The 23,488-nt window shown below is 36.0% G+C and overlaps 1 protein-coding gene across 1 annotated transcript in view; it reads left to right on the top strand.

The window, feature by feature from the left end:
- Positions 1 to 23,488, top strand: part of COL5A2 (collagen type V alpha 2 chain) — a 141,373-nt gene that overhangs the window by 106,079 nt on the left and 11,806 nt on the right. The window contains exons 19-45 of the mRNA XM_058664710.1: positions 1,104 to 1,202; positions 1,576 to 1,620; positions 1,704 to 1,802; positions 2,955 to 3,008; positions 3,229 to 3,336; positions 4,414 to 4,467; positions 5,004 to 5,102; positions 5,523 to 5,576; positions 6,779 to 6,877; positions 6,985 to 7,038; positions 7,133 to 7,186; positions 8,116 to 8,169; positions 9,676 to 9,729; positions 11,393 to 11,437; positions 11,735 to 11,833; positions 12,824 to 12,931; positions 13,189 to 13,242; positions 15,280 to 15,333; positions 15,560 to 15,613; positions 16,009 to 16,062; positions 16,447 to 16,554; positions 16,668 to 16,721; positions 17,152 to 17,205; positions 17,836 to 17,997; positions 18,918 to 19,025; positions 19,980 to 20,087; positions 21,083 to 21,136. Coding sequence (XP_058520693.1) covers positions 1,104 to 1,202; positions 1,576 to 1,620; positions 1,704 to 1,802; positions 2,955 to 3,008; positions 3,229 to 3,336; positions 4,414 to 4,467; positions 5,004 to 5,102; positions 5,523 to 5,576; positions 6,779 to 6,877; positions 6,985 to 7,038; positions 7,133 to 7,186; positions 8,116 to 8,169; positions 9,676 to 9,729; positions 11,393 to 11,437; positions 11,735 to 11,833; positions 12,824 to 12,931; positions 13,189 to 13,242; positions 15,280 to 15,333; positions 15,560 to 15,613; positions 16,009 to 16,062; positions 16,447 to 16,554; positions 16,668 to 16,721; positions 17,152 to 17,205; positions 17,836 to 17,997; positions 18,918 to 19,025; positions 19,980 to 20,087; positions 21,083 to 21,136 — 2,043 coding nt within the window. The remainder of the gene's footprint in view (positions 1 to 1,103; positions 1,203 to 1,575; positions 1,621 to 1,703; positions 1,803 to 2,954; positions 3,009 to 3,228; positions 3,337 to 4,413; positions 4,468 to 5,003; positions 5,103 to 5,522; positions 5,577 to 6,778; positions 6,878 to 6,984; positions 7,039 to 7,132; positions 7,187 to 8,115; positions 8,170 to 9,675; positions 9,730 to 11,392; positions 11,438 to 11,734; positions 11,834 to 12,823; positions 12,932 to 13,188; positions 13,243 to 15,279; positions 15,334 to 15,559; positions 15,614 to 16,008; positions 16,063 to 16,446; positions 16,555 to 16,667; positions 16,722 to 17,151; positions 17,206 to 17,835; positions 17,998 to 18,917; positions 19,026 to 19,979; positions 20,088 to 21,082; positions 21,137 to 23,488) is intronic.

Here is a 23,488-nt window from a genome sequence, read left to right as displayed (position 1 = left end):
TGCTAGAGCTGTAAAAGGAAAGCAAGATCTCATCCTGGAATGAGGTAAGCGCTCTAATTTCTCTTTCAAAGCTTTCTAAGAACCCAAGGTTATGGCAAATGTCGGGTTATGGACATGTCCCAGAAGTGTTTCAGAAGACTTAGCATTACTGTCACCATTTTCTATTGCATGGGCTGTCATACTGTTTTGCCAGAAGTTGTTAAGTTCTTTTGAGAGTTATAGGCCTACTATTTTTCATTTTACTGAAAGTCAAAGGAATTGTAGTTTTAAAACAAAATATTCTAGTATGATACATGATTTGCTATATTGCTTCTTGTACTGATGAGATAAATTTTTAGATGGATGTTTTTACAGTAAGTATGGTACATTTGAAAAACTATTTTCCAAATCCTGCAGTGCCTTTTAGCTGACATTGGATTATTCTAAAAATGTGAGGCAATTTTTAAAATCTTTGATGGGTCCATCAAGTTTTTGTCATGTGATGCATTGATAGATTTGAAGTTTCCCAACAGAAACAACTTCTGCAGTTTTCATCCCTTACTCAATTTGTTTTGTTTGAGGAATTTGAATATACTCCTTACCTATATGTACTCAGACTTGAATATTTTTCTAAGGAATGTATTTAAAAGAAAACTCCGCTGGGATAAGACTGTATATTCTCATTATTTGTATGACTTTGCAGTACCTATTGTAGCATTGTTGCTGCTTTTTCATCATCAATCTAGTTTATGTTAAATGTTAAATATGTAATGAGTAGAAAACTCTGATAGATGTGGTAGTTAAAATTCCCAGATTTCCTGGAGGTTAGGATGACAGGGAAATGAAATTAACCATGATGGATGTGGAGGCTTCTGTCTCTGTAAACTGAAATACAAAGAATGTTCCGAAGTGAAGAGTTCACCATTATCATCCCATTAAAGGGAGTGGGCAAGTGAATCCACTCCTTAGGCTGAGTTTAGGTTTACATTCCTGATAAATCTCTTTGTGCTCATGCCCTCTTTTATTGTTTGGATTTAAATTGCAAAACTCCAAATAAGCCATCAACTTTGAAACATTCACTTTTGCATTTCTCTGAATTGACCTTTCCTCTTTCCCCCTTTTAGGGAGAAGCAGGTCCAACTGGGGCTAGAGGTCCTGAAGGTCCTCAAGGGCAGAGAGGGGAAACTGGGCCACCAGGTCCAGCTGGATCTCAGGGTCTTCCTGTAAGTTTCTACCTAAGACCGGGCCAGAAAACCAGATGCTATTCTAACATTGAAACAAATGCTACCTACTGTAATGTTGTTTCTTTGAATTTGGGGTGAGTGCTTCAAATTCATGACAAAACCAACGAACCAACCAAACAACAACAACAAAACATTATTTCCAATGTCATCTCTATAAATGTTTTTCATATTTTATGGGAAATTGAAATCAGTCATGAGAGTAATTTGTTGAAATATTGGTGATTGGTTTTGTGTTATTTTGCAAATTTCCTGGCTTCTCTTGGAAGATACCTGGACATTTGAAAAAAAAAAAAAAAAACAGATATGTCCAGCTGTGGCTAGATATTTGATAATCATTTTGTATCTCTTTTAGGGTGCAGTGGGAACTGATGGCACACCTGGTGCCAAAGGCCCGACGGTGCGTAACTGAATTTATTTATACTTAATGAAAATGAAGTGGATGTGATCCTTTGCATTACATCAGCTGTTACTATTTCATAGGGCTCTGCTGGGACCTCTGGTCCTCCTGGATTGCCAGGGCCCCCTGGATCTCCAGGACCACAAGGCAGCACTGGACCTCAAGGAATTCGAGGGCAACCGGTAAGGTTTTTTACAATAATTGTCATCCTTTAATATAATCCAACAAAGAGCACCAAAATAGTAACATGATATATAAAACAAATAAAAAGATAATGTGACTTGCATCAATGAGGGAAAGGTAGACTGGCATCTTTGCAAATTAAAGCCAAATGTTAGAGTATATTTAAATGTTTAAATTTTATGCAGAAACTTATTATAGAATATTGCACTTGAGCAATTACTAAAATAGTAAGTCATGATATCACAGACTGCTTCATAGAATGTTATGAGCAGTTGAAAAGTTACTGGTATAGAAAGCCAGTTGGAGGAAATATAGAAGTTTAATAGGGACTTATAAAAAGGATTTAGCCAAAATAGGTTAAATGGTTTTTTCTTAATAGTTATTTGTGAAGTGATTCCAACATATTATGCATGTTGAATAAATTCCAATGTTTTAAGGTCCATATTTTGCAGTAATTAAAAACATTGAAAGTTATGCCTAAGTAATTTTGAATTTGATTTGTATAAAGATAAAAGAACTTTTTCTCCTAGTGCTACTTTAGACAAATACTTTATATTGTGTTCTAAATAATGTGGTCAGGATGATAAATCCTTTTTAAGTGCTACTGATGGATATATAAAAATTTGAGTTGTTCTGACATGTCACATTTGATTTTACCATGTTCTGATTTTAGTAATCCAGTTCTGGAACATAAAGTATAATTAGCATTTAAAGAAAAAACCTGAGAAGTGTCCAAAGTGAAATACCATCTTTGAACCTTCCAAATTCTTAATAAATATAACATAAATATAAAATCATTTCAACTCTGGCAAGCAAGTTCATATCTTAAAATGGACCATGTGTAGATATATCATTGTTCCTTATAATTTTAATGATAAAATCTGAATAACAGTTATTCTAATGATGCCAGTGTGCAAGAGAAAAATGATTTTTAATTTTAACAACAAAATATCACCAGATTGTATTGAATTTTAGAATAATTCAAATGCATTCCAGAAACTATACCAAATGAAAATCAATGATTACATTGTATTATTGATTCAATACAGAATCAGCTACACAGAATTTTTAAGGTCTACTCACTAATTAATTTGAGCAAGTTGAGCTGGCTATGTCCCCTGGTTCTTACAGTTATTAATATTTCATTTTAGGGTGACCCAGGGGTTCCAGGTTTCAAAGGAGAAGCTGGCCCAAAAGGAGAACCAGTAAGACTTCGTTTTCTTTTTAATGACAAGAAGAGAACAAATATTATCTAGAATGTACAGATCAAAATACTTAACTACTTACAATAGCAATGAAAACTTCAATAGCTTGTAATGAAAATAATTGAATACATATTAAAACTTATACTTGATTTCATTCAACAAATCTGCTATAACTCACTCATCAAATACCTCTTTCTGATGACTGTCTTGTTTTTACCAGGGGCCACATGGTATTCAAGGTCCCATAGGTCCACCTGGTGAAGAAGGTAAAAGAGGTCCCCGAGGTGATCCTGGAACAGTTGGTCCTCCAGGTCCAATGGGAGAGAGGGTAAATTTGAATAATAAAATAGATTTTAGTAGTTCTGGGGATATTGCATGAGTAAGTTTTAGGAACACAAGGGATAGGGGAAATAGATGTATGTGATGTACACAATTTATTATTATTATCTATGAATAAAACAAAGCCAAGGGTCTCATCATTCTTTATGTGTTCTTTCAGTTTGTAAAAATTAAATCCCTACTTTAAATCAATATGAACAAAAAAAAAAATCAATATGAGCTGTTGATGTTCAGAATATATCAAGAACCAGAAATCCAGTTCTCATGTGGGGGCTAACAAAAAGTAGCTAACTTCAGTGGGGATGTAAACAATAAATAAGTCACTGAATAAAGTATATTTGTACACTTTGGTAAGAGCCATTTGCACTTAGTAAATAGTGAAGTGACATGGTGAAGAGTAACCATGGGTTTATGGCTGTGGTTTAGCATCATATGTGTTGTCCAGAAATAACAGTTTTCTGAGATAATGGTTTAGATAATTATTTTAGTTTTCTAAAATAATGGTGTTTTAGATGAGATTTGGAAATGAGAATGAACCAACAGGAGAACTGGGGAAAAAGAGTATTCAACAGAGAAAAAGCAAAATGCAAACCCTAGGTCGAACCCTAGAAAGATCTAATTGATTTCTCAAGATATAATAGATTCTTGTGACTAGCATATAGTGAACCAAATTTGCAAGACACAATGATCTCATATTTGTCTATATTGGAGAGAATGCCAAAGGTTTCAAGTCCAAGATGCCATCACTATATGTTTCTGTTGACATTTTGATCACAATTAAATGGTGCCTTTCCATGTCATGTCTAATGTATCAATTCTTTTGAATCTATAACATTTTCTGATTTAAAGAATTATCTGAGACTATACTTATATAGTCTTCAAAACTTGAAACTATCCTCTTTCTAGTCATATTTCCTTACATATCTATATCTATTTCTATACCTGTGTTGGCTTGACCACAGAACCTTAAACTTTAGGGTACTAGAAATAGAAAAAAAAAAACAGTCATTTGATGTATATTACAAAAAGCTCAGTTATAGTTATGAAGGCTTTTGGTTATTTGTAGGGTGCTCCTGGCAATCGTGGATTTCCAGGCTCTGATGGTTTACCTGGCCCAAAGGTAAGTTATCCCTCAATGTTGATTCTCTTCTGGGTGGTTCTCCAAAAGATGCCGTTCTCCAGAGTAGTAATCCAGGTCTGACCCGTGTGCTTTCAGACCCAGAGAAGAGTCAGGTCTAATGCAAACTCCCTCATGTATTACTTTTTGCATTCTAAACTATTAAGGGAGAAAGGTAATGATCACAGAAATAAGGAAACTTGCTTTTAGACATTTTAGGGATATTTCTGAGGAGAAAAAGTCATAGACTCATATATTCACATATTCCTATAGTTGGAAAATTTAGATTTATCTAAAGAAAATCCCAATTCTAGGAATAATGAAAATTTTCTTCACTATTGAGGGAAAATAATCACTGTTTTGCAAGGAACTAAACTTAGAACAGAATCTGTATTGATATTATTTTCAAAGAGGTAACTATACCTTCTCTGGCAAAATAAATGCATATCATATTATTGCCTTGATTTATAAAACAAGAGTTTTGCTTATGGCCTTCCATCTTGTTTTTCTCTGCTAATCCCTGCCCGGCTTTGGAACAGGGCGCTCAAGGAGAGAGGGGTCCCGTAGGTTCATCAGGACCTAAAGGAGGCCAAGGGGACCCAGGACGTCCGGGTGAGCCAGGGCTTCCTGGTGCACGGGTAAGAACTTCATAGTCATTGGCTGTGTCAGCCCAGGAGAAATTCCGCTGGGCATTTATCCAAAGGTTGTGTTGTACAGCTTAATTTAGCTTATTTTCAGACCTTGGAACATTATTTTCAATTCATTAACTTTAAATGTTAGTTTATTTTAATTGTATATAGAAAACATAACTTTAAGCAGTATAAATTGATAGCTTCACTACCTTATGTCAGAAAAAAAAACTGTCCAATTTTGTGCTATTTCTTTACAGAACAGTAAACAACTTGTAAAGAAAATTTGTTTTACTGAACGTCATTTGAAAGTTTATTCATGTTAAGGAATTCCTTTTTTATTCAGTTGTCAAGAATGCAGTGTTAGTTTCCTCCTTTTGTGTCTTGTTGACTGTGTCCAGCAAGCTGACAGGTGCTTTCTGTTTTCAGGGTCTGACTGGAAATCCTGGTGTTCAAGGCCCTGAAGGAAAACTTGGACCTTTGGTAAATAATTTAAGCAAAGAGTCACATCCATTACTATTTTTCAGTAGAAAGAGACAAATAATAATTATTTGAGGTTAATGTGTTTGATCATGTGGTAACTGATTATATTTATATACCAAAAATGCCCTTTCACTCTATGAAAACAAATTTTAAAAATTCGTAAATCTGTCTGCTTTCACATTGGCCAATAGTTCACCTTATTTTTTCCAAACATATGTCTGATATTCAAATTGCTTCCCTGACTTCAGTAAAAAGAAAAAAATGTGAAATGATGTATTTTTAAATACTGGTGAAATTTGCCTATTAGTATCATTCTCATTTCTTGATGTACTTCCATTTTTTAAAGCATTCATTTAGTTATTTGAAAAACTTACAGGGAGAGAGAAGGAGAGATAGAGATCTTCCATCTGTTGGTTCACTGCTCAAATACTGCAGTGGCCAGAACTGAGCCAGTCTAAAACCAGGAACTCAGAGCTTCTTCCAGGTTTCCTACTTGTGTGGCAGGGTCCCAGACAGTTGGGCCATCCTCCGTTGGTCTCCCAGCCACATTAGCAGGTAGCTAGATCAGTAGTGGAGCATTCATACTCAAACCAGTGCCCACAATGGATGCTGGTATCACAGGCAGCAACTTTGCCGAATGTGCCACAGTACCAATGTGTGATGCTAAGTAAATGTTTCATGTTTACAACAATCGCTATTAATTTTACATGTATTTTGAATCCTACGTTTAATAATGTAATTGAAACACAAGTCCTGAAGTTCTGTTACCACAAACCAGAATAAACAAAAGAAGATTCTGTTTACCAAGATGCAGGTGTTAGGAAGCATGAAGATTAGGCATACGTGTAGAACACGAGTAAAATCTCTTCTAAATTCTCAAACTACATGTGTTTTTATTTTTAATATAATTTATTTCATTTATCTAAAATGAACATATTTCACTTTACAGATTTAGGAGTATAGTGCTACTTCCCACCGTACACCCAACCCTCTCTTCTGCCCACATTCCCCACTTAGCCTCCACCATCCTTTCTTTTTCTAAACTTTTCACAATGACATACTTATTTTCACAAATACAGTTCAGTTCATACATTAATTTTAGATTTGTACGACTTTTATACAAGCAAGGCAAGTGCAATGTGGCCAGTGTGGTACAAGAGATAATTTCCATACAACTTGCGCGGCTCCTGTCGATCTTCTAGGGTGCTCCTGGGGAAGATGGCCGCCCGGGTCCTCCAGGCTCCGTGGGGATCAGAGGGCAGCCCGGCAGTATGGGTCTTCCCGGCCCCAAAGGTAGCAGTGTGAGTACCTTGTGTGATGTTTGCAGCCTCATTCGAATCCTCATTTGGAGTGCGTTTATTTGTGGTAAACGGACTGAATTTTAGAATAGCTTCCATTTATTCTTTAGGGTGACCCTGGAAAACCCGGGGAAGCAGGAAATGCTGGTGTTCCTGGGCAGAGGGTAAGTATACATTTCTGCCAAAGCAAAATGTATATGAGTGTATGAAACTCCCCACATTATATGACCTCATTTGACAAATAATCTCTGATACTAGGGAGCTCCTGGAAAAGATGGCGAAGTTGGTCCTTCAGGCCCTGTTGGTCCCCCGGTATGTGATCCTGTAGTGGAAACATATATGTTTGTCTCAGGTTTTACTTATAAGTAAGTTTCAGATGTAGTGAATGTGCGTGTACAGACTTGCAGAATTTTGTTTCTATCTTTTCTTCTGATTGCAGTGGCATTTTTTTTTACATGTCACCATTGGTCTTTTCATCCTAAACTTTAAAAGTTGAGTGGCAAATGTTATCTCACTATCTTTATGTATTGATTCAGATAATATAATCTGAGGGAATGTTTTTACACAAGTATGTCTATTGTACTTTATTTAAAATAGTTAAATAATGGATTATGCTTACTTTTGCCAATAATGCATCTTATAAAATTTATTCAAGCTCTTGTTATTTTTCTGGATGAGATTTAAAAAAAAGTATTGTTTGCCCTTTGAGGTTATACCTTCAGCTTGGGACTTTAAAATTAATTGCTTATCAGGAAAACTTTGGCATTTCTTTTTGTTTGGGGTGGAGTAATTGAAATATCTTTTTAGAATGTTATTTTGTCTTTTGTTAGTCATTCTGCTCTTGAAATTTGATTACTAATTCATATGACTATCAGAAGCAATACAAACATTACTATTTACATGTATGTAATAAATCTGTATTATAGATTATATATAAAATGGGTTTTGCCATGCTCGAGTCTGATTTCCTCATAATTTTATGGTTGGTTCCAGACATGTTTATATCAAAAAGCAAATACATATCCTCTGTCTCTTTCCTGGCTTTAGAAGACATTTTCTCCCTGTTAGGGACTTTTCTCAATTTCATTGAATGATTAGGATGCTGTATTAATACCTAACTACAAGGAAAAACTTTGACAGAAATCTGAAGAGATGTCAATACATCTAGTGGATCACTTGATGGAATACGGGGACAGAGATGTGACTATAATAACCCTGATTTTCTTTCCTTTGTGCCCCAGGGTCTTGCTGGGGAAAGAGGAGAGCAGGGACCTCCAGGGCCCACTGGCTTTCAGGTATACATGACTTATTTTCCATTTCCTCTTTCTTTTTCTTTTCTTTTTCTGGTTCAGAGCAAACTACTTTATTATTTTTTTAAGTCTTGAACTTAAAATTTACAGTGTTGACTATATATGCCATTTCTCTCTTTCTTGTTCTTAAGCAGTTTTTCCTGAAATCATTTTTATTAATGTTTTCAACATAGGAACTTACCTGTTTATGGCACTCTTCAATTTTGCTTAGTTTTTCCCCCCATTTGCCTCTCTATTTCATGCTGTGTGTCTATTTCAGTTGCTATTTCTCTAACTTCTCAAGTTGTATGCTTAGCTCACCGACCTTCACTGTTTCTTCTTTTCTAATATAAGATTATCAGGTTTATAAATTTTATTGCATATTGATTTATTTACAGTTCAAAGGTTTTTATGTAACAGTTTTATTAACATTCAGTTCTAAGTATTTTGAAAATTCTTTTTTTTTTCTTTTGAATTTTATAGTACAATCATGTGGGGGGGTCTGGGATCCCCCCAAATACCTCCCCCCAACCGATTTTCCCCATATTGTTACAATAGTATAGTTCATATCTGTTGTTGACCTTATTTTGTGGCTTATCACTAAAGGAAATGTATAGTGATGGTCTAATAGAGACTACCATATCCAGATGTGAAGATACAATGCAGTATGCATCCCTACTTGCAAATCAAAGATGGACTCCAAATGAAACTGTTGGACGTGTCTAGACAGTGGGATGCAGGACTGTCTGACATTGTATGTATCAGCAACGTCAGGACACACTTAGATTACAGACTGGTGGAATTATAACTTATTAGGCAGGACCATTTCCTCTTTCATCAACTCAAACGCTATTTTTCTTTTTTAAATTAAAAAAGAAAGAATTGCCCCTCTTTTAGTGAATAGGAGAGACATTGTATAAAATGAAACACCTTATTCAATGAGAAGGAACAGATTTCTCCTGAAAAACTAGTCAAAATCCAAACTTGTTAGTAAATTGAAAATAATAAGATGTTTCCATTGTCTCAACAAGGTTATTGAATCTTTTAAGTTAAGCTTATCTATTTTTATTGGTAGTCACTACCATTTTTATTAAAAGTGTTCACAATTTATCTTCATAAGAGTATGCACGTTATTTAACAGCATGAATAATCATAATTTCTGGAAACTATTCAGGACAAAATTTGAATACTCTAACACTTTCAAGTATTGTTCCCAGAACCATGAAAATCCTGCACTTGTATTCTGATTTTGTTTTCGTTAGGCTGCATACAAATGAAAATACAATGCTTTAAATTATCTCTTATGTTTCCTTAGAATTGGTTTTCTTAACATGTTTTTAATTAAGCATGTTGCTTAATTAAGCAGTTAATTGTTGCTTAAGGTGTCATTTAATGTGTGTACACAATATCTTCTCCTTGAAAATGTCATCTAGAAGCTAAAAGGAGGATTATTAATATTGGTAGGCTAGTAAGCCTTCACAGATTCACAATCTGATTCACTTTTGTTTTAAGGGACTTCCTGGGCCACCAGGGCCTCCTGGGGAAGGTGGAAAACCAGGTGATCAGGTAAGTTTTTGAATACTACACATCATTGGCTCATGCTATCACTTTGTGAGTCTCTGTTCTGGGTTTCTTAGCACATCATCTTTGACTATTCAGAACTATTCTACATGCTGTTATTATTTGCATTTTATATAAACGTTAGGTAACTTTCTCAAATTAGATAATTGCTGATGACTGGATTATGGTTCACCATAGACTTTTACTGGAGTAGTTATAAAGAGTTATGAACATGTTATTTTATTGCTATGACTTTATTTAGTAGATTTATTTAATTTATCTTTCTTTGAGTATCTCGTGTGTTCATGGAGCCATTTTGCAACTCTTTAATGAATACTGTATGTTTGATTCTGCTGAACACTGGCCAGAGCAAGCTAAACAAGATGTGTGTAAATCTTGCCCGTATTCTACAGAGTAGTAAAGATAGAGAGATAGGTATAGTAACAGAACATTCTATGTGCAGTGATAAGTAAGGTGCTACATTTATGGAAACATAAAAGATCGACCTATTTGAGATTTAGAGGTTTAAGAAGATTTCCAAGGAAAAGTAGTATCTTGTATAAAATAAGATGGAGGAGGGAAGAAAATATTCCAAGATATAGGAGCACTTAGAGCAAAGACTTGCTGCTCAGTTTAGGGTGCTGAAATGTATTTGATAAATCAGGAATATGTCCTACAACTTGATGCAGGGGGAGAGGGGGCTGCTGTGGAAAATCAGAGGCTTCATGATAAACAATCTTAAATTCAGCACTCGAAGCCGATGAAAGCCTTTCAAAAGAGCAAGGCCTTCAGATTTGGATTTCAGAAAAATCATGCTACTGTGGGAACAGTTAATCACAGAATGCATGAACAGAGCTTATTATGTAAAGTTGTAACTTTTTTATCAAAAAGAAAACTATTAAGATGATACACTTTTCTTAAAGTAAAAAACAAAGGTTTAATATAGACGTGACTGTACTTGTTTGAATCCATGATTCCACAATGAAGCTTTGTAAAGGGTTTCAAAATTAAAAGAGATTTTTCTTTCAATCTAATTTTCTGGTTCATGTTTGGATGTACCTGTAGAATGTTTCTTAGAGTACTCTAGAAATACTGGAACTGTCACTGGAGCAGAGACCTAGCCTAACAGTGAGGAGATCAGTTCGGATGCCAGCATGTTGTGTCAGAGTGCTTGAGTTCAGTATTTGGCCCCTAACTCCGGTTTCCTGGCAGTCAGGCCATGGGAGGCAGTGGGGATGGCTGGGTTAACCAGGTCTCCTATTACCCAGCCTCGGCCACTGCAGGCATCTGGGCTGTGTCTGTCCCTGTCTTTTTTTTTAGTCTATCTGAGCTTTGTATTAGGGAGAAAAAAGCCACATAGCATGTACTTTCTTATATCTAAGAAAACTAATGCACTATCTTTGTGAGATAATATTTCTACATTCTCATTGTCAAAAATCAAACAATTGGGCATATAGATTTTTTTCTGGAAAAATGTTTCCATGCAACATGTATATTATCCTCTCATTTGTAAAAGTGTGTTTGTTTTTCAGTATTCGGTACTGTGGGCTCACTATGCCTTCTAATGGTATACATTACGATGAATTAGCTGTGTGAATTGGAAAGATGTCTAAAAATGTTCAAGAGCTTTTTCAAACTATTCTTCCATTTCAACAAAATGTATTTATAGGGTGTTCCTGGAGATCCTGGAGCAGTTGGCCCACTAGGACCTAGAGTAAGTGTTTTCTCCTTTATGATTACTTATAATTCCAATTGCTCTCGGGTTAGAGATGCATCCTAAATTTTATTCCGGGCTTTACTTTAACTATTAAATTCTTCTAATATTTTGTTATGTGAAGTCAGCATATTCTGAGTTTAAATTCATTTTTTTTTGGTCACCAAATTAGCAAATTAAAACTTAATGATGGCTCACTTCTAAATTTTTCTCCAGTAGAAGCCATTTTGTGGAAACATTTTAAATGTGTTTTGAGTTCAAATATTGAGACTATTTAACATTGCAATGTTGCTCTAGGGGGAACGAGGAAATCCTGGGGAAAGAGGAGAACCAGGAATAACTGGGCTCCCTGGGGAGAAGGGAATGGCTGGAGGTCATGGCCCCGATGGCCCAAAAGTAAGTACATTTATGATCTTGGTAGAACTCTAAAGTGGTTGCTCAGTAAATACATGATGGCTGTAAAATTAATTTCTTTTGTTTTTTGGAAGATAATTTGGTTATGTAATTTTCCTCTTCAAGAAATATGTGATAGCACCCATTATGTATTTCCCAGGAAACTACAAAGCCAGCAAAGGCCTTTGTTTATGATAGGGATGATTAAACATGACATAAGATGATACATTTCTGTAAATAAATACATTCTCCGTGCTGATTTATGTAATTTTATTAATAATTTCAGTGAAGCAAAGACAAGCATACAAACGGACATAATTTACTGGATAGTATTTCTAATTATATGCCTCGTTTTCCTTGTTTTACAATTCTTCTGACCATATATATGGTTATATGTAGCTTTTAAAAGTTGAAAATACAACATGTTACATGACAAAACTCATTCCTTTCCTTTTAGGTGCCACTTGTTACTGGCAAAAGATCATGTGGCAATTTCAGTAAAAAAATAATTGAAGTAGAATTTTTTTATGATCATATAAAATGATGTTCCTTATTATTTTCATGTTCCCAAGTGATTAAAAAAGTCCTGATTTAAGTTAATCATAAAATCAACCTGAAAATCAGTTTACTATCACAAGTTTATTAAGGAGAGTCTGAGAGATTTCTCTAAATGCAATATGTTCTCTATTGGTATTTCTATGATGTTGCCAAAAACAAAACAAAACAAAACAACCAAAGGTAACGCTGTCAATACTATTGGGAGTGGTGCTCAAATTTCCTGCAAGAGAAATGTCGAAAACATGAACAAGGAGAGATCAAACCTGTTGTTCCCATTTCAAAAAAATGCAACTCACAGACAACTCAGACAGCTTTTCAAAATGAAAATATAAGTAGTAAATTGGTCTATATACATTTGCTGACTTATTAAAAGAGCAACTTCTTGTGTTTAATCCTAATATAGTAGTATGGTCACATTGTATTTACTCATTTTAGGGGAGTCCAGGGCCAGCTGGGACTATTGGTGACACAGGCCCACCAGGCCTTCAAGGTATGCCAGGAGAGAGGGGAATTGCAGGAACTCCTGGCCCGAAAGGTGACAGAGTAAGTCTGTTTATTTTTCATTTCCAAGTTCATCTTTTTAGACTTCTTAATGATCATCATTTCTTGAGCAGAATTTTATTTCTACCAACCTGAATCACAAGTCTTTCATTCCTTAATTCTAGTAAAGAGTGATTGAGAGAATTCAGAGGGCCAGACTGTTTTATGCTCAAGAGACTGCACACATGACAATTAAGCCCTTGCTCTAAGAAGCTGCCCCACACATGTAGAATTAAATGGTCTTTGTGTGTTTTTTTCAGGGTGGAATAGGAGAGAAAGGTGCTGAAGGCACAGCTGGCAATGATGGAGCAAGAGTAAGTGGGTGCATTCTTTTTGTAGCAGGTCTGGGATCCAACGTCATATGTGTTTCCCAAAACTTTTTAAAATTTAATCAAATTTCCTCGGAAAATGATGACATTTAAGATTTCGTGTTGATCAATTGTGGATGGACATTTGCTTACCCTGTTTTAAAAACTAGCCAAAAACCAAAGTCATTGTTGGGCAACTTTCACGCACAATGTTTATTTCTGCTACAATGTTGATCTAATAAGCTGGCCTTGGTTTCATTCTACTTCAGGCAAGCAGAGTTTGTAGATTCACCAAAGTTATAATCAGGTCTCAATGTGATGGATTTTAGGACTAAGAATATTACAGGATGGTAAATTATCATCGATAGTGTATTAATAAAGAAGCTGAACTAGTAGTATATAAGGAAGAATCATTGATTCCAAAGCATTGTTTAAAGTCATGTCAGAAATTTTCATTTAATAAGCTTTAGGCCTTCAAAGTTACAAGACGTTTGGAATTCCAAAAATAATCAGACTAGAAGGACAATGTATTTTGGAGATGGATGATAACATAATGTAAGAATGCTTAGTCACATTGTCTCAAACACTCAATATTTTCTGGGAAAGTTCCCGATGTTTGATGTATAAATTCAGTTTCAAAGTGACATGATTTGCCGTTAGATGTCCAGTTGTCATGTTGAGCCATAACAACAGCGGTTGTATCATTAAAACAGGAACACAGTGAGACACAATTTAGTTCTACACATTGAGTCAACATAATTTTGATTAAGCAAACATAATGATACACAGGAAAGTTTTACCTTAATGGTAATCACTACTTTTTCCTCATAAATCTAGGTGAGTGTGAGACAGTTTTAAAAACCATGAATATGCTATCTCTTTTGCCTTTTAATAAAATAAAGTATTTGACTTAATATTTTAAAAGCAGTTTAAGTAAATCTTACATTTTTTTTTCATTCTGCATCACAAATATCCCAAAACACATGGTAAGTAGTACTACTATGTTTGAAGGAATAATGTGTTGCCAGTCTAAGAGGAAATCACAAATATGAATGTATTGTGCTCATAGAGTAAGTTTGAAAATTTAGTGTAACAGGATTGGTACATAAGCAATGACAAGTATATTTTATAGTGAAGTTAACACATTATGTTAGGAAATAAGCAGAACAAAGCATTTACTACAATATCATAATAAAGTAAAAAATCATTGTTACGTTTTCTGCATATGAATATTATGTGGAATATATGTATAAAAGTGGTGTTCTGTTTAATTAAGTCCTAAAGGGCAGCACATTGGATAAATTGTCCTACTGTAGATCCAGAGAATGTAGAAACATAATTTCCTCATGTTCTTGAGAAAACTATGCAGTCTAAAAACAATTTTTTTGTTTCTTCAATAATACATACAGAAATTAAATGATCTCAGTATTTTGGCTGTGTATGAACTGAGAAAACACAAATGTCAGAGAGCTTGTTTTGGAAAGGCTTCCAAAAGCAAGTCCAGCCTTTGGAGATTGTGATCATCTGTCCAGGAGAACAAGCAAGGCCCCTGAATTAGCTCTTCTGCACTAAGTAAAAGGAACTCTAAATACACCAGCTGAGTGTAGATTTGAGTATGCCACTCCTTCTCATCTCAATGGTATTATGATTTAGAAATGTAAATCTCTACATAAAAGAGAAAAAATATTCTCTTAAATCTCAACTCAGATTCCAAAATAAATATTATCAAAATTAATTGTCCAAGAAACATGGAAATATTTTGTGTGTGGCATTAATTAAGAGCCAGTATTTCAAGACTTTGGTGCACCTATTAGTTGATCTGGACCAAAACTTTTACGTGGAGGAAATCTGGTGGAGATGGTATTAGACTGGATAGAAAAATCTTGAAACTATGCAGATTGTATAGTATGTGATAGTGATTTGCAAGAACAGGCAAGCTACAACAATATAACCCCTTCTTTTTGTTTGCTTACTAGCCTGCTTAAACAGAAAGATATGCTTGCATGCTTCCACTCAGTATGCCTGTTTTCTGTTGATTGCCAGGGTCTTCCAGGTCCCTTGGGTCCTCCGGGTCCTGCAGGTCCAACGGGAGAAAAGGTAAGTCACAAAGTGTAATTCTGGACATTCGACATCATGAGGCCTGGATGCTGGCTTTTTCATAAAGTATCTCTGTTATGAAATATGATAGCTGAGATGGATTATTGTAGAATTTCCTTCCATTGACTACCTTCACACGCTGCCCAATGTTTTGCAGTTGTGTTATTCCATTGTATTATATTTTGCTGCTGTTCTGTATAATAAGCATATAATATCTACTTTCCAGGGTGAACCTGGTCCTAGAGGTTTAGTTGGCCCACCTGGCTCTCGTGGCAATCCTGTAAGTGGGAATGTTTTGATATGTTTCAGTGTTAAGGTTGAGTAATAAAATAATTCAGCATTCCATTTTGAGGTATATGTGTTCATGTTTAGTACTTTAGGATTTTATAACTTCTTGGCTTGTAACTTTTACTTCACTAATCAAGTTTAAAAAATTATCAGTCTAAGTAGGCATCTTGTTCACTAAATAATTAAGAAGCTACATTAAGCTTTCCAATTTAGGATTTTGCTTTGTGATCCAAATCCTGGTATCACTCTTAAGAATCTTCCTCAATCTTATGTCTAATATTATCTAAGTACATTTCTAAATACACCAGATTTACACATAATTACATTTTAAAATACTGACACCAGTTAAAACAATGTGCAACAGTTATGATAATCCGTGTCTTCTAGGGTTCTCGTGGTGAAAATGGCCCAACTGGAGCTGTGGGTTTTGCTGGACCTCAGGTATCATTTGAAAATATCTAACTTACATATGAACACTCCTGTTGTCCTAGTAATGAATTTAATTGGACTCATTGTGTATAATAAAAGTTTAAAAAATGAGGAGCTTTAATTTTTAATGTCTTATTCTCACTTTTAATACTTTTTTTGTAAACAAGAATACAAATCAATGTTTATTTGTAGAGCTTCTATAGTTGTTTGAATTACCTAGGATGTGGGAAATAGCTCTCTTCAAAGATCTCATCAGCACACATTTTCTTTGTTGTTTTATATTGGGTATAAAGCACTATTTAATAATATGACTAAAGGAGGCATTAGTAATCATGACTGTGAAATGTCTTGTCTGTAATTTTGTAACCAATTGCTTATTTATGCAATAACATGCAGGGTCCCGATGGGCAGCCAGGGGTGAAAGGTGAACCCGGCGAGCCAGGCCAGAAGGGAGACGCTGGATCTCCTGGACCACAAGGGCTAGCGGGATCCCCTGGCCCTCATGTAAGTGAAGCTAAAATGCAACGAGAAATCTCAATTGGATACTCAATGTTCTCATTGCATGTTGAACCTGCTTCACTACAGTGTGCCTTTTTTTGTTGTTTCTTTCTTCTTAGGGTCCTAACGGTGTTCCTGGACTCAAAGGTGGTCGAGGAACCCAGGGCCCACCTGTAAGTTGGTTTGATACTTTGGGCATTATGCACAGCTAGTTTCACATAGATTATTATTCCTGGCCATATGAAAATTCATCTTCTGAAAATGTAATAACAAATTGTAATATAGCAACTAGACAGTACTGAAAATGACATTTAGCTTAGAGATCTGAGTTGAAATCAGTTTTGAAATCATGGAGGCCTAGGTAACAGAAATGATATATCCAGATAAAGATATAAATAAAAAATACAAAAGTGTTTTGCATAATCTTATTCTGTAGAGTATTACTGTGCCTTTTCTGCCAATTAATCCACATAATTTCAGAAAAAAACAGAACACAGAAAAAAATTATACTTTCAGCATGGGAGTCAATCTAAAGGCCTAATTCTTAGAAAAATACATGTACATAATTCATATTATTTGAAACTTTCTGTGTTGTATCCATAGGGTGCTACAGGATTTCCTGGTTCTGCTGGCAGAGTTGGACCTCCAGGCCCTACTGTAAGTCAATCTGGTGTTTGCAGTCACTGATGGTCCAGTAATTACACACACATGTGCATACACATCTGGATATTCTTTTATTTAAATGTTTGTTTTCCTGCTTAACAATGAATCACAATAATTCACAGTGATATTTTATTAAATAATTCATATTTAGTCATTCAGTATTTCTTACAGGTACATATTTACAAGTCTTGTTTAACCTTAACATTGGGGGATGATTCTTTTGAGCATTATGTGCTAATAATTACTGTCTTCCCCTAGCAACATCTTTGTAACTTTTGCTTACAAAACATTATTTTTTCATTGTCTGATTAAATCTGAAAATAAAATATATTGTTGGAACAGAGTCCTAGGTCAAGGTGAAAATTCCAGCTAATGGTACCCCTCTTTTGACCATGATGTAAATGGATTTATCTTGAAATTACATTTAGAGTTCCATAGGGATGCAAGTATAGCTGTGTTTTTTTCCATGTTGATTTGTTTAAATCACTGAAAGCCTGATGATCTAATATGAAAGAATGACCCCAGAGGCTTGGGCATCTGTCTCTGAGACTGGGCTCACTATGTCCATCCCTCTAAATAGCTTCCATTTTTCTCCTTTCTATGCTTCTTTCTGCGTCATACTAGGGAGCACCAGGACCTGCAGGGCCCATAGGGGAACCTGGGAAGGAAGGACCTCCAGGTCTTCGTGGGGATCCTGGCTCTCATGGGCGAGTGGGAGATCGAGGACCAGCTGGCCCCCCTGGTGGCCCAGGAGACAAAGGAGACCCAGGAGAAGATGGGCAACCTGTAAGTTTGGCGTCTGGGTTCCAGATCACCTCTGGTTGAGATATTCACAGAAAGAAATTCACAATAATTACTGACACAGGGAAACAATTTAAATACTATGCCTGGTACATTCCTAAGTCCTATAGTACATTAGGCCCTACAGATTCTGAATTGATAATCCTGTAATCTGGGAGAAAAGTGTATGTTTAAATATAAAAAGTACAATGGTAATGGATATGGTGTCCAGAAAGCAAACCCTCAAAATTATTTCTATACTTAAAAAAATTTATTTTATTTGGAAGGTAAAGGGGGAGGGAGAAAGAGAGTTTTATGAACTGATTCACTCCCTAAATATGTGCAATAGCTGGCTAAAAAGCCAGGTGCGTGGAATTCAAAGGCAGACACAGGGATTCAATCTGTGTCCATGAGGGTGGCGAGCAGCTCAGCAGATGAGCCATCAGTTGCCGCCTGCCAGTTTGTGCATAAGCAGGAGGTTAGAACGAGTCCCAAGTGGTATCATAGCTATAGCATCAAATGCGTTTTCCCAAAGAGAATATTTGTTCAAGATGTGTGCTATATTGAGAAAAGATACATATATCTCTCTAGATAACTTTCATATTGATAAACAATACTATTTACTATCCAAATGACTCCATACTGTGTTTAGATAAATTGATGTTTCTTTATTTTTAAGAGTTTTGTCTTCTGAGACATAGAAAAATATTTCTCTGAATAGTTAGTTCTTTTACTCAGTCAATATTTACACTAGTTGTCAGTGCCTTTGCTGCCAATTGGCTGTTTCCACTTTAAATAATGTTTAGGGATTTTTTTGTGTGTTTATGTGAATTTCAGCTTACTTGTCAGATGTGAAGCTATAATCCATCTATAACATATTTCTAAAGATTGAAAAATTTGTAATTAGAGCTTGTCCTTACCATTAGGGTCCTGATGGCCCTCCTGGCCCAGCAGGGACGACGGGACAGAGAGGCATCGTGGGCATGCCTGGGCAGCGTGGAGAGCGGGGCATGCCTGGCCTGCCAGGCCCAGCAGTGAGTAGTTGCTTTGGTTTATACTTCATCTGAGTTGTGCAGAGAGAATTGTTTTTTCTTCCTCAATAGGTAGGTTTAATCAGTCTTCTATTATACAGCCTGAGGCCCTTAAAACCCTTTTGGTCTAACATGTTGAATGCTTAACTACCTTGCAAAGTCTCTGGAAAATATTTAACCCCAAAACTTGAGCAGAATCAAAATAAGGATATGGATTTTTGCTGACTGTTACATCTTTCTTTCAAAGATTAAATTTCCTTGGAGCTAGAAATGAGAGTAATCTCCTGATGAGTAGGGAGCTCTCTTAAAATAAACATGCTTAACAACAACAGAAAAAAAAATCCATATTTCACACTAAACCATCAAAGAGAAGAAATTGCTGAGCTAAAGTAATATGAGAGGTAAATGTGGGGTGAGCTTTAAAGGATCCATAGGAAATCTTCCCAGGAGGGTACTTAAGAATCTCAGATCCCCAGGGGAATGGGTAGCAATTTGATTCAATGTTTGCTTTGAAGAAATCAAATTTCGCTGCTGAAAATTCGCTGTATATGATGAAGTGATGGTATTTTTACATGGAATGTACATAAATAGATTCCCAAGATACTAGAAATGCAAAGTGCATAGGTAGAAATCTGATTCCAGCAAAGTAGAAGTTAAAGGCAGTAATAGCCAAAGTAATTCAAGGATCTGAATGCAGAATGTCTCAGTCATGAGGTGGAAGTGTACAGACCTATAGAATAAAATCAGACAAAATGGACGTGGAGAGCAATGCGTATAACTGATTAGTGTTGCTGATTCCAGGAAGGCAGCCAGAACCAATCATTTTAGATATTTTTGAAAACCAAAATGCAGATCTGAGATGGTGGCAAAGGGTGATTTTGTGGTTTCCTTGCTGTGTAAAAATAGCAAGGGAATGGGCATCCTTATACTGTTGACTTGTTTATGCTTGTATTTTAGGGTACACCAGGGAAAGTCGGACCAACTGGTGCAACAGGAGATAAAGGTCCACCTGGGCCTGTGGGACCCCCAGGTTCAAATGGTCCTGTAGGGGAGCCTGGACCAGAAGTGAGTATTACAATGAAAAATAACAGAAACAAATAAACTAAAAGCCTTCTTGTCATCAGTGTGTCATAAGAACAATGTATTCCATTTAGAACTAGCTTTAGACACTGACTGCACATTTGCCCTTAAGGAAGTTTCTCAGAGATTTCATTTGATATCTGCTACTTCCCCAGAGGGTTGGCTAAATGGTGATGGAAACCAAAAGGCATGAGATGTACGTTTTGCACTGACCTTCATAAAGGGCTTTTCTTTCTCAAATTGTTTCAAAGGTGAAAGGACGTATTCATTCATGTTTGTTCTTATTTTTTCACTCCATAATGATATATTTATCAAATTGCTGAGTTTTATAGTGACAAAATTCATAGCAGTTGAATAGAGGCAAAGCAGGTGGAAATCAGTTTACTTCCCAATAACTAAAAAGTCAACATAAATGCCATGTTTCATTGGGCCTTTGAACAGGCAGGTTGGGAAGTAAAAACTTGAAATAGCCTCCCTTCAATGCTTCAGTGAATGAATCAGCAAAGGCTTTCAGAATAATTTTTGATAAAATAGTAGAAAACACTTCTAAAATACAAAGTAGAAATAAAACAGAGGGCTTTTAATAGTATCAAAAAATGATATTTAAACATAGTTATTTGATTTTGTTGATTGTCCAAGGTTGGTAGTTGGATTAATATATGAAATATAAATAAGAACAGATAATTTGTTGGTAATAGAAACAAAGTGTAAAGTGACAAGAATGTAGTTGTGTTTTTTGCTGATCATATTTGAGGATTTTCTTCTCTTTGTAAATGAGAAGTTAAAAACTTACATAGAGATATGTTAATGATTTTATAAGCACTTCAGAATGATAGAAGGGACAGAAACCTTGTTCAAATGCAATAAATCCAATTTTAATATTTAAAGAAAAGAGGTGCAAGAGATGTTGTCAGGTTTTGACTATCAGGACGTTCCTTTCTGTCACTCTGCTGATGATTTTCCGACATTACTCATTACAGGGTCCAGCGGGAAATGATGGGACTCCAGGAAGAGATGGTGCTGTTGGAGAACGTGTAAGAGCAATGCTACTGAATGTAAAATCTAGTCATGGAAATCGGAAATGGTTTTAATTTCAGATAATATTAAAATCTACTCATCATTTTTTAGCCCCAGTAAAGCTGATTGTCCTAATGGTAACAATCCCTTGTGTATGAGATCATAATTTTCGAAAGTCTTAATAGCATTTGAATGTTCAACAAGGATTATAAGGCAAGAAGGCAAAATACTTTCATCTTCAGTGCAGCATAAAGGCTTCATATAAAGGAGTGTTGTAAACTCCAGATTCATTAGCAAAAATATTACAGATGAAATAGGGCTGTTTGGCATCTGAATTCTTCTCTTCATCCCCTAAAAGGAATGGCATATGGGAACTGAAACCGTATGGTTTCAGAAATATTTTATTTTGCTTTTGCATGTTGTGCTTTTAAATTAGATATGTGTTGAACTGAACACATCACCAACTTGGCCTGAGTTCCCTTGCTCTCTGGGCCGTTACACAGTTGTCCCACACTAGCTGTCATTGTTCACTCTAAAGACTATCATGATGTCATTGCTTTTCTGCTCTCAGGCTCATGAATAAAATAGAATAATAATAAATAATAAAATAGAATAGACTTTGGAGGCAGGTATACCTGATCTTCAATCTTGATTTACTAATGGGCTACATTATCTTGAGCAAAGTTTTTGGACCTCATTTTTTTAAAGATGTGTTTATTTTTATTGGAAAGGCGGATGTACAGAGAGGAGAAGAAACAGATAGGAAGATTTTCCGTCTAATGGTTCACTCCCCAAGCAACTGCAATGGTTGGAGCAGAGCCAATCTGAAGCCAGGAGCCAGGAGCTCTTCCGGGTCTCCCACGCGGGAGCAGGGTCCCAAGGCTTTGGGCCATCCTCGACTGCTTACCCAGGCCACAAGCAGGGAGCTGGATGGGAAGCTGGGCCGCCAGGATTAGAACCGATGCCCAGATGGGATCTTGGTGCATACAAGGCAAAGACATTAACCACACACATTAAAATGTGATTGATATCCTGGGCATTTGTAACTTGTGTAGCATGCCCAAGGAACTGATCCCAGGATAAGCACTGAAGGGCACTCTGGTGGAAGAAGGAGCTAAGGGTGGAGAAAGGGTTTTGGAGATCTCTGAGCAAATGTTTTCAGTGCGTACTGCAGTCTCAGGGACCGTAAATTGTCTTGGCATCTTGGCTTTTCTTTTGTTGGTCTGTACTACCTAAGGCAGCAGTTCTCAACAGTTTTGTTGATGGATCCCCTGAAATATTTTGAAAACTAAAAACAGTATGTCCATTTTTAGTTATTACCTTTTTGAAATTACAAGATTAAATAGTTGAAATAGGTCTCATTCCGTTTAGATTATTTTTTAAAAAAAGATTTATTTATTATTTTTTTATTACAAAGTCAGATATACATAGAGGAGGAGAGACAGAGAGGAAGATCTTCCGGCCGATGATTCACTCCCCAAGTGAGCGCAATGGCTGGTTCTGAGCTGATCTGAAGCCGGGAACCAGGAACTTCTTTCAGGTCTCCCACATGGGTGCAGAGTCCCAAGGCTTTGGGCCGTCCTCAACTGCTTTCCCAAGCCACAAGCAGGGAGCTGGATGGGAATTGGAGCTGCCGGGATTAGAACCGGCGCCCATATGGGATCCTGGCACGTTCAAGGCGAGGTCTTTAGCTGCTAGGCCACCATGACGGGTCCACATTCCGTTTAAATTCTGAATGAACACTGTGCTTTAAATGTATTTTCAAAAGCTGGAAGTTGCCAATTTGGCCTCTCTAATTTATTATGTGCTAATGCAAATCAGTCTAGTGAGACAATTTATGTCAGAAAATAAAAATTTAGTTGTCTCTGAAGTGACATAATTATGGTCGTATATGTTTATAACACAATTATCCCATCTCTGATTTAAAAAGACGAGTGATATTTGTTATGGTTGGGTTATGTGGTTAAAACAAGGAGCAGCCTTTCATAATGTCTCCTCTAGTTTTATTCAAAAGTGAACAGTGCTTCCAGAAAAATTTCTGAATTTTAAGCTTGGAGGTCATTCTCTTTGGGACATTGCACCATAATAATCACATACATGGTATGATGATACCTACTTTTCTTTCATGAAATTGGAGAAGCATGAATAACAAAGGGAGTGACAAAGGGTGGTTAATGAAAGGATATACGAAGAATTGAAATATGAAAGTGTATGCCTTAAACTTTTCCTTGTTTTTATACTTTGGAACCTGTTCATGTATGCAAATTACTAACACTCCAATATGGAGACTGCTAGTCTAGAAAGCATGTTGATTTCTAGAGTTGACCACTTCTATAACCCACCAGTCCATGACAGCGGGAGTAAGCAGT

This window comes from Ochotona princeps, chromosome 5, assembly GCF_030435755.1.
Source record: "Ochotona princeps isolate mOchPri1 chromosome 5, mOchPri1.hap1, whole genome shotgun sequence".
In the NCBI taxonomy this organism is placed as follows: domain Eukaryota; kingdom Metazoa; phylum Chordata; class Mammalia; order Lagomorpha; family Ochotonidae; genus Ochotona; species Ochotona princeps.
This window is presented reverse-complemented; position numbering and strand designations above follow the sequence as displayed.